The sequence below is a fragment of the Podarcis erhardii genome (assembly GCF_964252035.2).
Source record: "Podarcis erhardii genome assembly, chromosome: 14".
Taxonomy (NCBI): Eukaryota; Metazoa; Chordata; class Lepidosauria; order Squamata; family Lacertidae; genus Podarcis; species Podarcis erhardii.
Window position 1 is genome coordinate 22,668,050 of NC_138503.1, and position 16,012 is coordinate 22,684,061.

Below are 16,012 nucleotides of genomic sequence, written 5' to 3' on the forward strand. Positions count from 1 at the left end.
CTGCTTGTATGTACTGTATGTGTAAATAAAACCATATCTCACAAAGACAGCACAGTCTCCAGTGAACTTCATTCCAAGGAAACAAAACCTGGAGTATGCTCTGGCACCCCTGAAATCTTTCGTTTCTTAAGATTTTTTTGGGGGGGGTGTGTGCGGGTGACACTAATTTATTTGGAAATCCAAACACTCCTTTGGAGAGTTAACTAGGTGAAGCTTTCTTAGCACAGGGAGTCTGTTGGGAGTCTGTTGGGGCTTTATCAGAAGGGTTGAGACAGTGGAAATCCTACTATTCCAAATTACCCAACGAAGCTAAGTTGTTCTGGCAGTCCTGGACCTACTTCCAAAGGAAGTATTACTTCTCACCATGCGTAACTAACTTAAAAGAGTCCACCACTACAGAATGGGATGATGGTCATAAGCTTAGAGGCCATTAAACACAGATTAGACAAATTAATGAAGACCATGAGAGCCAACCTCCAAGAGTAGCAAACCTCTGGATAACTAAAGTTTCTAACCAAATCGGTGATGGGCATTGACCACTATGTCCTGTGTTTGAGAAGAGCCTTACTGGATCAGGCCAGTGGTCCATCTAGTCCAGCATCCTGTTCTCACAGTGGCCAACCAGATGCCTATGAGAAGCCCACAAGCAGGACCTGAGTGCAACAGCAATTCTCCACACTTGCTATTCCCCACAACTGGTATTCAGAGGCATGCAGCGTCTGACAGCGGAAGTAGAACAATAGCCATTGTGGCTATTGGCTGTTGAGAGTTGTATCCTCCCTGAATTTGTCTAATCCTAAATTGAGTTTACGGACCTTGCATAGCTTGAGGTTCCGGGGCCAGAGCTTCTCAGCGGGATGTTTTCTGTTAGCATTAGTATGGTAAAATTTACGTCTGTCCTGGAGCCTAACAGGAGCAGTGGCTTCCTGTATGTTTAAATTTACAACTGCATCAGAAACTCTTGCCAAAGCATTGGCTGTTGAAAGCTCAGAATCTGACGCTGGCACTAGCAGGGTGCATTCATAATGAAGGGAAGGCCATCCGTACTGGCCAGAAACTGACGGTGTAAAATTGTAGCGGTATCTTGTTTTGCGTTCCATTTGCCTTGTGTTCGTAGGTAAATCATAAAGGTTGGACTGCTGAACAAGGAGTCTGTATTTAATCAGAGAAGGCAGTCATTAGTATTCTGATTGGGACAATGTGCAAAGGGAAGCTTCTGAAACTAGCAGTTTTTCTTCAACTCTTCTTTCAGGCAACATTGCCTCGGAACTGGAGAACTTGATGGGCTTGATAGAAACAGTGACTGGCTATGTGAAGATCCGGCATTCCCATGCACTGGTTTCCCTTTCATTTTTGAAGAATCTGCGCTATATCAACGGAGAGGATCAGCTGGAAGGGTGAGCATTTAATTGCCATGTAATGATGTTATTGTTTCTACTATTTCTTCTGAAAACAGTGCTATTGGAGATACATTCTTTGGCATATATATACAGTGGTGCCCTGCAAAACGAACGCCTCGCAAGACGGAAAACCCGCTAGACGAAAGGGTTTTCCGTTTTGGAGGCGCTTCGCAAAACGAATTTCCCTATGGGCTTGCTTTGCAAGACGAAAATGTCTTGCAAGTTCCTGCGGGGTTTTTTCCCCTTTCCCCCCCCTTTTCCTAAGCCCTAAGCCGCTTATCAGCTGATCCGCTAAAAGCCGCTAAACCGCTAATAGCGCTAATCCGCTAAGCTGTCAATGGGCTTGCTTCACAAGACGAAAAAACCGCTATACGAAGAGCCTCACGGAACAGATTAATTTCGTCTTGTGAGGCACCACTGTATACACACACAATTGTGGTGGTCTCGGTCATGTGTTTGTGGAAGAGGCAATTCATGTGTTCTGACACCACTCCTTGTGGTCTCAAACCACAGGGTGATTGCCACCTTTGCACCATATGCATGCAACAAAATTTATCAGTAGTGGAGGGGAGACAGCATGTCAGAATCTTGCAGGTTGTGGTTGTTTTTGTGGCAGTGGAGTTTGTCTGGGAAATTGCTGTGTATGTTCTCTTTCTCTCTGCTCTCTCCCCCCCTCCCCCCCATTCCTTTTGGATTTAAGCTGTGACAGCAGTTAATAAACAAGATTTGGGAAAAACAGTTTGTGAACAAGGTGGTAGCAAGGTCATGGGAAAGGCACCGTATGTGTCTGATTTCTGATTTATCAGGTCTGAAAGGATTATGTTACAGCATGAGGGTTTCTTCACAAGCCTCCCTTTTTTCTCAGGCTGTGCTTTGGTGAGCTTTAAATTCTTAAAATTCCACTATGTGATAGAATAAGCTCGATTCTACACTCGAAAAATCCCACTGTCTCCCTTCCCCATGAATATTGCCCTGACGGTGCACTTTGAAAGCAGCAACCAAGTGTTTTTCTTCTTTCTGCTCCTGGCAAATCCTGGGATCTGCTCTTCTGCCTTGAATAAGGAAAATGCCTCGTACCAAGGGAGACCATTAGCCCATTTAGCATAGTACTGTCTGCACTGGCTGGCAGCAGCTCTTCAGGGTTTCAGACAGGGGACATTCCCACCCCTACCTGGAGATGTCGGAGGACATTTTTCATGTCAGGCTGATTCTCTGCCACTGAGCTAAGGCCATTCTCTTAAGACATGGGAGCATAAAAAATTGCCTTATACTGAGTCAGATCAGTGGTCCATCCAGCCCAGTATCTTCTACACTGACTGGCAGCAGCTCTCCAGGGTTTCCGGCTGGGGACACCCCCAGCTGTCTCTGAAGATGTCTACAGCTGAATGCAGCCATACATAAGAAGAACCTGCTTGATGGCCCATCTGTTCCAGTATCCTGTTCTCACAGAGGCCAACCAGATGCCTGTGGAAAATCTTAAAGCAGGATCCAAACACAAGAACTCACAACCCCTGCAGTTTTCGGCAACTGGTATTCAGAAGCATTGCTGCCCCTGACTGTAGAGGCAAAGCACAGCCATCAGGGCCGATGGCCATTGATAGCCTTCTCCTCCATTAATTTGTCACATCCTCTTTAAAAGCAACTATGGGAGTTCCCTGGGCCCTCCAGGTTTCTCTGCCTGACCCTCAGGACCAGCATTCAAAATTCACCAGGTGCATTTTGCACCTGGCTATTGGCCACTTGTGACCAAGTGAAGAAAGATGCCAGGATGGCCTCTGACAACTCCACTATCTGGAGATACATGCCTGGGGATCCTGGGATCTTGACTGTTTTCACACACGTAACAACACCTCCTGTAAAATTCTGTCTATGATATTTCATCTGCACAATCCTAACCCAATTCCAGGAACCAAAAAGTCATTGAAAAATATGACTTCTGAGCCACCTGGCCCCCAAATGGCAACTAGGCATTCTGTTTTGGCAACTGTAATCCTGGTCTAAGGAGCCATTTGGTGCGTAGCTTATATATCTGAGTTTCGGTTCGCGTCTCCACTCCTCCACATGCAGCTGCTGGGTGACGTTGGGCTAGTCACACTTCTCTGAAGTCTCTCAGCCCCATTCACCTCACAGAGTGTTTGTTGTGGGGGAGGAAGGGAAAGGAGAATGTTAGCCACTTTCAGACTCCTTAGGGTAGTGATAAAGCGGGATATCAAACCCAATCTCCTCCTCCTCTTCCTCCTCCTCCTCCTCCTTCATTCACACTCTCCTTGAGTGCTGGAATGTAACTGGAATGTGCCCTTGAGGTCTCATAATGCCTCACACTTCCATGGATGGAGGATAGAAACTGGCCTACTGGTGGAAAGTAGCATTTAAATTCATTGCTATGCCCTCTTTAGCCTCTGGCCCTACCTAACCCTGACATGTGGTCCCCATTAGGTTGCCCAGAAGATAATATAGTCCTTAAATTGGAAAAGATTTGTTGTCCCTTGATTTAACAGTACAGCCCTCTGCCACCCATTCTTACCAGTGTGGAAACAAGTAACCTGCAAGCAGTACTGTCTACCAATTAAACACATAGCCATGCTCGCATGTTTCTCAGGGTACTCTACCGCATATAGTTACTGAAGACGTGTTTGTTTCTATTCCTTGCAATAAAGGTGTTGCTGCATGGTACTATGGCCATGTTTTTCAGAAATGTGAAAGATAAATCTCATAAACAAATCCTTCAAAGTTTCCAGTCCACAAGGGGGTTATTCATTCACATACCTCTATTCCTAAATCAGTCATTTGCAGGCAAAAAGAAAGGGAGGGAAACCAGCTTTTATCCTTTTATTTCCTGAAGGCAATGCTTCACTTTCCAGGGACGATTAGACAAGTGTCTCTGTTTACAAGGCTACAGCAAGAATCCTAGTTTGACTTTTGGGCCATTACTGCGCCTTTAGATTCTGGATGCTTCAGGAGAAGCAAGCAAAAGCACATCCTTTGGGTGCAGAAGGTTCTAGTTCAGTCCCTGGCAACTCCTCAGTGTCTGACACGCAAGAGAGCTGCCGCAAGCTGACATTGACAATGCTAGGCTATATGGACCAGTGGTCTGATTCTGTGTAAAGAAGTTCCCTATGTTTCTGGAGCCCCAATGGTAATTAGTGCACTATTCCTTAGTGGCATTGGATGCCTGCAATGCACAGCACTCTCCAAAGTGCCTCTTAATCTGCTGTTGCAGCTTTTCTAGGGTGGGGGAAGTCACTCTCTCCGAGCATCAGTGATTCTTGTGGGGGTTCTCCCTAGCAGAGCAAAGAGTGCCCCCCCCACTTGTGTGGATTGTCAGCCTTGTAAGCTCCCTACTGTAATGTTCATTTGTTTTATTTGCAGGGAGGCAATAAGCAGAACAGAAAATGTGTACAGTTGTTGGCAAAGACTGGTTTTGCTTTCAAAACATTCCTGTCCTCTCCCTCCCTTATTTTTTTATAGGAATTACTCATTTTATGTTCTGGACAACCAAAACCTGCAACAACTATGGGACTGGAGCCATCACAACCTGACCATAAAGGAAGGCAAGATGTACTTTGCTTTTAATCCCAGACTCTGTGTTTCGGAGATCCAGGATATGGAGAGGGTTACTGGAACCAAAGACCGGCAGAGTAAAGGCGACATAAATCCAAGGAACAACGGAGAGAGAGCGTCCTGTACGTAAAGGAAGTATAAGATAATGATGATTCTGTCACTTTTGTTACAGCTGCAATTAATGAAAGTTGTTAGTTCTTGTGCAAATACTCTTCAAGTGCCTTGCAATATATTTAAAAACAAAAGTAAAATTACATTATACTAGAAACATATTTACACAAAAACACATGCAATTCATTAAAAGTACACAAAGCAATCCCATAGCAGCAGAAAGCTTCAATGGCACACTAGCACCAGACAACATCATTGTACTGCATCGAAAACCAGGGAAGGGAAAAAAAAAGTTATGTTTTTCCCTGGTGCCAGAAAACCAGGCGTCTCACTGAGGAGTGTGTTCCACAAAAAGGCAACCACATCTAGCTCAGGACTGTCTACATTAAATGGCATTCTCTCTCAGACAGGAGAATTTTACAACCCTAACTAGAGGTGTTGGGTCCTTCTGCATTCACTGCCATTGAATTGCTGGCCCTTTCCTGGTTTCTGGTCCTCATTTAAAGACAGGCCTGCTTTTTTGTTGAGTGGGCAGTGGGCTCATGAGCCCTAGACGAATAACAGGTGCCTGGACTGCTGCTGCTACCGCTGCCACCACATCTCATGCCAGCCTTTGTTTGTTTCTTAAAACACACACAAACACACAAAAGAGCTTTCTGACTTGCTTGCCTTCAATGCAGAGAGAGAGGGAGAGAGACTCCTCAAACAAGCTAAATGGGCTTTGAAATGCTGGCAGTTTTTTGAGCCAGAATACAAAAGGGATGAAGCACTGGTAGTTCTCTTGAGATTTGCAAGCTTCTTTTTAGAAACAACAGAAGCAAAGCAAGCAAGAACCTGCTTCCCCGTTTGACATTCGGCATGCTGGATTCTCTATGCGAGAATTAAGGGTCTTTTAAAAAAACAACATACACAAGCACACACATCTCTTTTTGTTTTGAATTGGATGGCTTTGGAAGATGAGGAAAAAAGTCGCCTGTTCACTTGAACAGTGAGCTTGGCGCTCTAGACAAACCCAGCCGTCCCCAGTGCCAGGTAGGACTGGTCTAGAGGGTAGGGTGTCCCCTCCCCTGCCTGATGAGTCTGAAGACTCGAGAATCCAGCCTGTCTCAGCTGGATGGAGGTCCTATCCCGGGAGGTAAGAACTTCCTTACATGAACAGAAGTTCATAGTAAACAAGCTTCCGATTTAATTTGGCAGGGACTGGCTGAATCACTTAATATGAAACATATAAAGAATAGGTCTGGGTGATAAATTGATATGTTGTCCAAAACTGGTTTGAAGACCATATCGTGATAATGGTTTTAGCATTTTTGACCTGGAAGTATTGCAAATCATGGTGTATGTGTGCACACGCACTATGCAAAAATCGTGATGCAGGGAAAATGTGAAGCCAGCCAATGCTCCTACATAGCTCCACCCTCATTTCAGACATTGTGGTATATCAGTATATTGTGATATTTAGCTGGTGACGCAGGTGGTGCTGTGGTCTAAACCACAGAGCCTAGGACTTGCCGATCAGAAGGTCGGCAGTTGGAATCCCTGTGACGGGGTGAGCTCCTGTTGCTCGGTCCCTGCTCCTGCCAACCTAGCAGTTTGAAAGCACGTCAAAGTGCAAGTAGATAAATACGTACCGCTCCGGCGGGAAGGTAAACGGCGATTCTGTGCGCTGCCCTGTTTCGCCAGAAGCGGCTTAGTCATGCTGGCCACACGACCCGGAAGCTGTACGCCGGCTCTCTCGGCCAATAAAGCGAGATGAGCACCGCAACACCAGAGTCGTCCGCAACTGGACCTAACTGTCAGGAGTCCCTTTACTTTTGCTATATCATGATGTTGAAAACCAGATATCGTCTATCTCTAGTTGGGAAGCTCTTGGTGTTGAAGGACTTTGAAGCAGGGAAGGAGAACCCATTTCAACTCAAGGGCCATATTATCTTCTTGGCAACCTTCTGGGGTCCACATGTCAGCGGTGGGTGAGGCTGGAAGCAACAATAGGCAAGTTAGAAAATGTGAAATTTTCCCTTGTACAGACAGCTAGTTTTGTCACACACCCCACACTATCCTGCATCTAGGCAAGCAAGAAGCATCAAGGACATATTCCAGCCAAGCAAAAATGCTCAACGCAAAGCAGGGCTGGTGTGGGGTGTGGCCTGAATAGAATCTTGAGGTCCTGACAAAGAAGCATTGGTTACCAAGCCTGAGGTTCCTCACCCCTACCTGTATAAGGCTGATTTACACATTCACATTCCTGTAAGGGGGGGGGGTGCATTTGTGCTTACAGGAATGTTTTACCTGTCACACCTTAAGTGCCAGACAGCCCCCACCCCAGGCCTCTCACTGCAGGAGAAGACAAAGGCCATAACCCCCCTAATCTACAGCCAGTTTTATCAGTAGAAAACTATTCTGAAAGTAGGGTGATCCATGATATTCCTGAGTGTAAGTAGACCGTAAGTGCCGCTGTGCCAATTTGTAGCCTGTGCTACTAAAAAGTAAAAGCAGAACAATGATAGAATTAGAAATGAAGTTGGAATGTAACAAAAATCCTTGCATGTGTTAACACTTACATATTTGTGACACTTCAGCTCACTTGCTGTCCTGCATTTTTCAGGTGAAAGCCACATTCTGAAATTCATTTCCAACACAACCAGGAAGAATCGGATCATGCTAACCTGGGAACAGTATCGCCCCAAAGACTACAGAGATCTGATTAGCTTCACTGTTTATTACAAAGAGGCGTGAGTATACACATCTCCGGATGATACCACTTATGTGTGTGTTTTGTGTATGTGGGGTGGAGGGAGGAAAGGGTAGCAAATTGTATGAAGGATGCTACTGATTGAGGAAGAAGAGGGCCTGGATCTCCATGTAGCTCCTACTAAAGACCGCAAGTTGAGGACAAAGAGCAAATGCTGTTAAACTATAGCAAGGATTAGATAGCATTTTAATTGGGTCCTTTCACCAAAGAGCTTTATCCCAGGTAGGCTGAGTGAGGTGTGCATGTGTATGAGAGACTGGTGTAAGGTAATAATCCACTGAGTACTATGGCTCAGTGGAGACTTGAAATGAAGTCTCACCAGTTGAGGTTTTCCAAGGGTATATATGCAACTGTTTAAAGTTGTGTGGTGATTGTTCATATCACGTACCTATAGCAAAAAATGTTTGCAACATGAAAGGGTAGAGCACCTCTTGAATACAGTGGCCACATAACGTTAAACTATGGTTTGTTGCAATATGGTTGAGCCTGAAGATGCCTGATCAAAGTGTTTGGCTTGTGTGCTCCACTTTCTTTCTCCTCCTACACTGGAGAAAGACAAGCTGCTAAAGAATCCCATTATGTTTAAGCCTGGTTTAAATCACTCTGCTTAGTTTATCAAGTCAGCTTCATAACCCATGGTTTGATGTTGGCTTTCTATGACAACAACAACAACAACAACAACAATTTATTTATACCCTGCCCATCTGGTTTCCCCAGCCACTCTTTTGTGAAATTTTTATTCCTTGGTGTTTTTCAGACTCTCATGTCTGCTTTGTTAACCTTGCTACCTGTTACTTTGCAACCCGCCCTCCTATATTTTCTTCTATTACCCATCTTTTCCCTTGCCTCTTTTTAATTTTCTCTTCTTATTTCTGACATTGTAAGTGGCGCTGTCACTTTCAGTATGTAAAAAGTTATGGAATATCTTGCCATCCACAGTATGTTTCCATCTTGGCTAGAATTTTCCCCATCCCCTTTCTCATATTCCTTTCCTTTGGCTGCATTCAGACATAATAATAAACTCAATAAGGCTTATGATAGGAACAATAGTAGATGAGCTCACATGCTCCTTCCTCCTCCAGCACAGCTTTGAGGAGGCAATCTGAAGTCTGCTTTCAATTTACCACAGCTCAGCATTGCATCTGGACTGTGAAATCTGGTTAGTTATTGTTTATTGAAGTGAGCCACTTCCATAAACCATGGTTTGAAGTTGGCTTCCTTAAGTAAACCATATTCGAGGCTAACCACAGTTTGTCCAGGTTCAGTCATAATGCTAAACTGTGGTTAGTCAAAAATAAAAATGGAATCTTCTGATTTCGTCATAGTTGTAATGGAGGAGTGGGGAGTGTGAGAGCCCAAGGCTTGGGTAGGGTTGTTCTTTTAATGATAAATCATAGTTTTACTCTTGAATGCATTCAGCGTCTCTTGTGCACCTAGATTGTGACTCTGTGGGCAAGGCCTCTTAATTCTTTTGTGTATAGTGCTTTGGTGTAACCTAATATTTTTACCATTGTTGCTTCCAAAACTTTTCAAAGTTGTGTGTAAAATAGTAGTTTGTGTTTCAGCCAGGAGTGGGTGATGAGTGAGTCGTTTAAATAATGCCACTCAGTTGACTAAACAAACACTGACAGTAAAAATCTGTCAAAACAGTGGTTTTCTCTTAAATATTGATCTGTTCCCCTTTGTTAAGCACTCGTTAAATATAATTAGTGATTGTGTATGTATTTTGACTAATAATAGAAGGAGACTGAATCCATGGGGTCCTGGTGAGATGGACGAGGGCAGCCTTTCTCAACTGGGTGCCATCCAGATGTTTTAGATGGTGCCAGTGGGAGCTGATGGGAGTTGTAGTTCAAAGCCTCCAGAGGACACCTGGTTGTGAAAGGCTGGATTGAAGGGCCACCTTTTTTTCCTCGTGGCAAGATTGCTTATGACATTGCTGTTTTCAAAGAGTGCCTCTTGCAAAGCTTGCAGGATGGTGATGACAAAGAGGTTGTCCCCCCATCTTACAGAGGGCAGACTGGCCTTAACCAGAAGTCAGGCATTAAGGCTATATTCACACCATACATTTAAAGCACTGTGATATCACTTTAAATGATCGTGGCTACCCCTGGAGAATCCTGGGAAGTGTAGTTTGTTTAGGGTGCTGAGAGTTGCTAGCTGGCCCCTATTCCCCCCACTGAACTACAGTTCTCAGAGTTCCATGTGAAGAAGGATTGATTGTTACTCTGGGAATTGTAATTCTGGGGTGGGGGTGGGATTGGGTCTCCTTAAGAATGACAGTTCCCAGAATTCTTTGGGAGAAGTCATGGCTGTTTAAAGTGGTATAAAAGTGATATAAATATATGGTTCAGATGGGACCTATATGAGTGGTGTGAAGGCAAGAAACTGAAGAGCAGAATGAGATGGGTGAATTCTCACAGGGGCTGTATAATTTTTGATAAGAAGGAAGTAATGGAGTTTTCAGACCATTGACTAGGGAGCTAAAAGAGTGCAAGATTGATAGATTTAAAGCAGGAGAGGGTGGAAGGTAGACTGGTACCCGCTGGGAAATCTTGGGGCAATCTTCAGTAGATCATCAAGGATTTTAAACATAGCAACATCAAACTGAGCATTCAGCTACGTAATTTAGGTTGGAAATAAAGAATGTGATCCCTTCTGTGAGAGGACTGTGGGCTCAGCTGAGTTCTAATGCTGAAAACAAATCTTTAGGCTTAGAATGTGCTCAGAGGCACCCTTGTGTGCCCTTTCCATCTGCTCTGTTTGGTAGATCTTGGGTTCTGGGCAGGGGGAGTAGATCTGACAAGTTCTGCCTACCCCTGAAGTCTGCCCACCTCATGAGTAGTCAGTCTATTGTAGGAAATAAATTCTGCCAGTGGTGGCTGTTAATATCACTTCAGCATTGTGATGATCCCACAATCGTAAGGGACAAGTGCAATCCCCACCTCCCTATATAAAAAAAGTAGTGTTGGGACGAACCATCCAAGTCCTTTAGTGGAGGCTGCAAGCATGCATCTTGTCCAAGAGGAGTAGGAGGTTCTCTTTATTTCTTTATTTTCTTCTTTTGCTTTATGTCTGCTTTAGCCAGGGAGCGGCTGAATAAAAAGCTGTTTGCTTTTGTCTTTAACAAAAAGCTTCATTTTGTGGGAAACAAAAACAACAACGGTGGCCTGCCCCTTTTGGAGATCCCTTGTCATTTCAGGAACTTGCAAAGGCTTGGTTTCCTAAATATGAATAGAACTTGAGAAATAAAAACCTGGGATTCTCCAGGGTTTTTTTTTTTATATTCCTTCTATAAAATGCTGAAGTTTTATTGTTATGCATTTCATTGGGGGAAAGTTGGCATGAAGCTTCCATCCTTAAAAGTTTTTAAAGCGATTTTTGTTAGAAGTAAAAAATTCACAGCCCTCTTTGGTTGCCTGTTTCCAGACCTTTCAAGAATGTGACAGAATATGACGGGCAAGATGCGTGCCGCTCTAACAGCTGGAACCTGGTTGATGTGGACCTTCCTCAAAATAAAGAAGACAATCCGGGGATTTTGCTACAGGCGCTTAAACCATGGACTCAGTATGCCATTTACGTCAAGGCTGTCATGCTCACTATGATGGAGAATTACCATGCTCATGGAGCAAAGAGTGAGATCGTCTACATCCGAACGAAAGCTGCAGGTAAAACAAAAACCCAAAATATTGTGTCCAGTATTCGTCATATTCTGACATTTTCAAAATTCATGGAGGTTTCTTAACTCCATTAACTTTCAGAGGGTTTATTGTGAGTAAAACTCTGTTGAATACAACTGCGAGACAGCACTTGGTCCCGATAAATTACTTTGCGCTTTTGAAAGATGGTATTGCTTTGACAGAGAGGGCTGTGTGCTTGGAAAACCAATCCACAGTGCCTTCAGTGGGTAATATAAACTAACAATAAATCTCAAGTGTTTCGGCTTAATTAGGCTTTGGCTGCAAAACATAGATACTAGGATGCAGCTCAGATTTTGTCCTGCTGTGTCCCGGTGGGATTTGCTTATGAGTAAATGTGCATAGTAGCATCAGGCTATTAGTCAGTACTCTGCGATTTATATTGGAAGGGGAGGTGTTGCACAGGTTTTCCAGCAGATGGCCAGAAGATACGGTTTGTTGGTTTTTGCAACATCTCATCCAAGCTTTGTTTAATTCAAAGATCCAGGGATTTTTGATATGAAAATGCAAAAACAAGGAGCAAAAATAGTCACTGTTGAATTTTAGAATCAGCTGCTTTAATGTGGCTTACCAGTACGAAGGCTGAATGCTACCAGGGCTGCAGTTTTTTCAGAAGTAAATAGCGTATTTTTTGCACCATAACACTCACTTTTTTCCTCCTAAAAAGTAAGGGGAAATGTCTGTGCGTGTTATGGAGGGAATGCCTACAGGTGGCATGCCTACGGATTTTCCTCCTCTAAAAACTATGTGCGTGTTATGGTCGAGTGCGTGTTATAGAGTGAAAAATACGGTACATTGCAGAATCAAAAGCTCTGGCCAGTTCATTCACACATATGCATAATTTGGTGCCCTTCTGTTGAACCTACATTGAAGTTCTGTAGAAGTTTGACCTGTGATGGCCAAGTCAGGACTTGGTTCTACAGTCAATGGGTAATGAATGAGCCTTCTCAGATTGTTATTTTTATTTTATTAATTTTTTTTTTCAATACTTGGTAAAGATATGGCATCACAAACTCTCACAACTGAGACTGAATACACAACATAAGGTAAAATAAAGGAGGCATAGGTTATATTATTATCAAACCAGTAACTAGAAATGCTTAGGAATTACATCTGAGCACGAGGGCCTTTGCAAAATTGGAGTAAGTAATTTACTCTCTTGCTTATTAACATAAACAGTGAGAGGTGTTGCAGGTAATGGGGGACGATTTCTGCATTTTGGCTTTCTCTGTCACAGCCAATCTGCAGATTCTGCTCCAGCAACCTCTTAGACTAAAATGTCTGTGGTATGTCCAGTGCTGAGCAGCTTCCGTAAGTGCAGTTACAAGTAAGAAAACAATTCACTCTATATTGCACATTTCACATTGTATCAGGCAATTTTGACAATAAAGCTAGTCCAGGGTACATTGAAAAAAGTTGTTGCACTATAGCTGAGACTTGCTGAAGAACTCCTCACAACACTTGTATGACTGGACATTCCCACCACATGTGGAAATAACCCACCAACCTTTGCAACCCTCAATATTGTTCAACTTGGCCAGTGTAAAATACCATTAGGTTAACTCGTCATAGCTTCCCTAGTTTGGGATGATACATTTTTTATGGAGATACATGCCATATATCATTCCACACATTCTATGCTATCAGGCCCAAGCTTCCCTAAGACTTTTCGGCGTGGTCCTTAGATTTCTGATGCCTCTGTGCTTCCTGAATTCTGGTTGAGAGAGGATAGATGTTGTGTTGGCTAGGTGATGGGAAAGTGCTACACAGCTGTACCTTGGAAGTCGAACGGAATCCATGCTGGAAGTCTGTTTGACTTCCAAAACATTCAAAAACCAAAGTGCAGCTTTGGAAGCTGTGGAAGCCCCATCGGACGTTCAGCTTCCAAAAATAGTTCTCAAACCGGAACAGGGTTTGCGGTGTTTGGGAGCCAAAACATTCAAGAACTAAGCTGTTTGAAAACCAAGGTACGACTGTATTTGTGGGACCAGCTATGGTGAGGTTGGGGAAAGTTTAATGCTGAAAGAGGGAAGCAAGGAGTCATCCTAGCTGCCCCATGCAGGTAGGTCTCCAGTGACAACAGATTTTGATGTTTCGTGCGCAGGGGCTGTTTGGTTGTTGGCACATCAGGCAGCTCCTACAGACCAGTGACGGCTTTAACTATACAACGCCTCTCCACCTTGGCCTTGCCAGAACTTAATTGTATCCAATACAGGGCTGTGTGTGGAGAGGTGATAATTGTCCGATTAATCAAACACAGATAAATCCCCAACAGCATTTAATCATCTTGAACGAAGTCTCTCTTAATTGAAAATGGAAATTGTATCTGATTCAGTGCAGAAACGGGATTGATTCTGGTTCTGCTTCAGACAGGGATCTTGGGGGGGGGGGTATGGATGCCATTCTCTGCAACATACACTTTTTGTGATAAAAAGAAGTCTCATTTCTCCTGAAACAGGGTGTCTGATGCTTTGAAGTTCTGTTCTGTTCCTCTTTAAACTCCCCATACTCTCCCAGGCTAGCTGGAATTAAATATGTTACGGTTATTTGCATTACTAGAGTCCTGAATGTGTTTATTTTTAGCTCAGAATCTCATGTATTAAGAACGAGAGTATGCACATCCCTGACCATATTTAAGGTAGCACAAATTATTATATTTGTTGTAAATTCTCTTAATTTCCATTTTTCCTTGGAAAGCCAAGAGTGTGCACAAGGATTTCCCAGTGGTCTCCAATCCAAGTACAGAGCTTCACCAATCCTATAGCGCTGGGTACACCTAGACCATTTACTGGGCTAATCTGCTTAGTTGGCTATGCCTTGATGCCATTGGTTTTTTAAACTTTCCTCCTTCAAAGAACCCGTTGCACGTCAGGAATTCCTGTGTGTTGCAGAGGGAATGGCGTAGCATTCTGGGGAGCCTCCTAAGATGCATGTTGTGTTCATATGGGGCACTGATTAGACCTCTCAGGCCCTCCCCATTGTCCCATGTGAACCGAGAGTGCATCCCAGTGCATAGTCAAGTCTCTTTTGTGGGCTGCGTGTTGCGGGGGGGGGGGGGGGGGAGTTGTGACAGGGAGAGAAGCCAGAGGCTGCCTTTCAGAGAAGCTTCTCTGACACAACTGATCTTCTAATTAAGGAACATTGATTATGCTCCTGAGGAACCACAGGTTCCTTTAATGAGTGTCAGGTTCATTTGGGGGCATATGAACCTGTGTTGCTTTGCTGACCTTTGCTGACCTTTTTAGGCATAGGAGCACAACTGCCACAGGAACCTACAAATATCCATTTCACGGGGGGATTGGTTATGCTCAGAACTGCCTCCACCCCACAAAAAAGAGGCAACCCTTCCCATAAAATAGATAAAAGCAGGATTACCCCCCCCCCCAAGCAGGCAACCCCTACCTAGTAAAAAAAGAAAAGAAAAAAGCCAAACCCCCCAATTTTAAACAGAATCTTAAAATTACGGGGCAGGAGGTGTTGGCAGGCATTTCCATTCCATTGTTTTGCATTCATTGTACACCACTTAGAGACTATTGTAATGGACCAGTACATTAATAGTCTAAACCCATAATAAATACATAAGGATGTGCATGTTGGGTGCTGTGTTGTCCTGTATTTGTACTTTAGCTCTGGTGAATGAGCAAGGATATTATTTTATTATTTTTTTAATTTGTATACCTGTAGATCTGAGAGCGGTTCACAATATATCCTGCATGGAGAACGTTAACAATGGTTTTCTTCTCTGTAAATATAATCTCATTCTGTTTCTGACTTTAGGAGGTGATAATCACCTTGCAGGAATTTTAATTTTCTTCTTTTCTTATGTCCCCCCCCCCCTTAGTACCTTCTGTTCCTCTGGACGTCATTTCAGCTTCCAATTCTTCCTCTCAGCTGATTGTGAAATGGAACCCACCCACTTTCCCCAATGGCAACCTCTCCTACTACATTGTGCGGTGGCAACAGCAGCCTCAGGATAGTTACCTTTATAGGCACAACTACTGCTCCAAAGGTGAGACCAAGGTTGAAATGCCCTTACACAAATTCAGGGTTTCTCCTCATCTTAGCACTTTGAAAATTCCTAAGATTGCAAAGAGCAAGGATAGGGAAATCTTTTGCCACCGCCCCACCGCCCCCAAGTTGTGGGGTTACAACTCTCAACAGTCTTGAATGTTGGCTTTGCTACCAGCAGTCAATGTGAGATGCTGTTCAGCAACACCTTGGTTGCTGAATTATATCTCCCTTGGTTCATTGCGGGGTCAACATATGGTCTTTTAGGGAAGGACCATAGCTCAGTGGTAGAGCATCTGCTTTGCATACAGAAGATCCTAGGTTTAGTCTCCATCATCTCCGGGTAGGACTGGGAGAGACTTCTGTCTGGGGCTGATGGGAGTTGGAGTCCACCAACTTAGGGAGAGTACCAGGCTAGGGAAAGGCTGGCTTGGCTTTTCACAAAATTGGCTGCAGATCATCAAGGTGTGGTCTACACATGC

General features: G+C 43.8%; 1 protein-coding gene across 1 annotated transcript in view; it reads left to right on the forward strand.

Moving 5' to 3' along the window:
- Nucleotides 1-16,012, forward strand: part of IGF1R (insulin like growth factor 1 receptor) — a 183,144-nt gene that overhangs the window by 135,409 nt on the left and 31,723 nt on the right. The window contains exons 5-9 of the mRNA XM_081838728.1: nt 1,253-1,397; nt 4,869-5,083; nt 7,678-7,804; nt 11,254-11,492; nt 15,364-15,531. Of these exons, the coding sequence (XP_081694854.1) occupies nt 1,253-1,397; nt 4,869-5,083; nt 7,678-7,804; nt 11,254-11,492; nt 15,364-15,531 (894 nt within the window). The remainder of the gene's footprint in view (nt 1-1,252; nt 1,398-4,868; nt 5,084-7,677; nt 7,805-11,253; nt 11,493-15,363; nt 15,532-16,012) is intronic.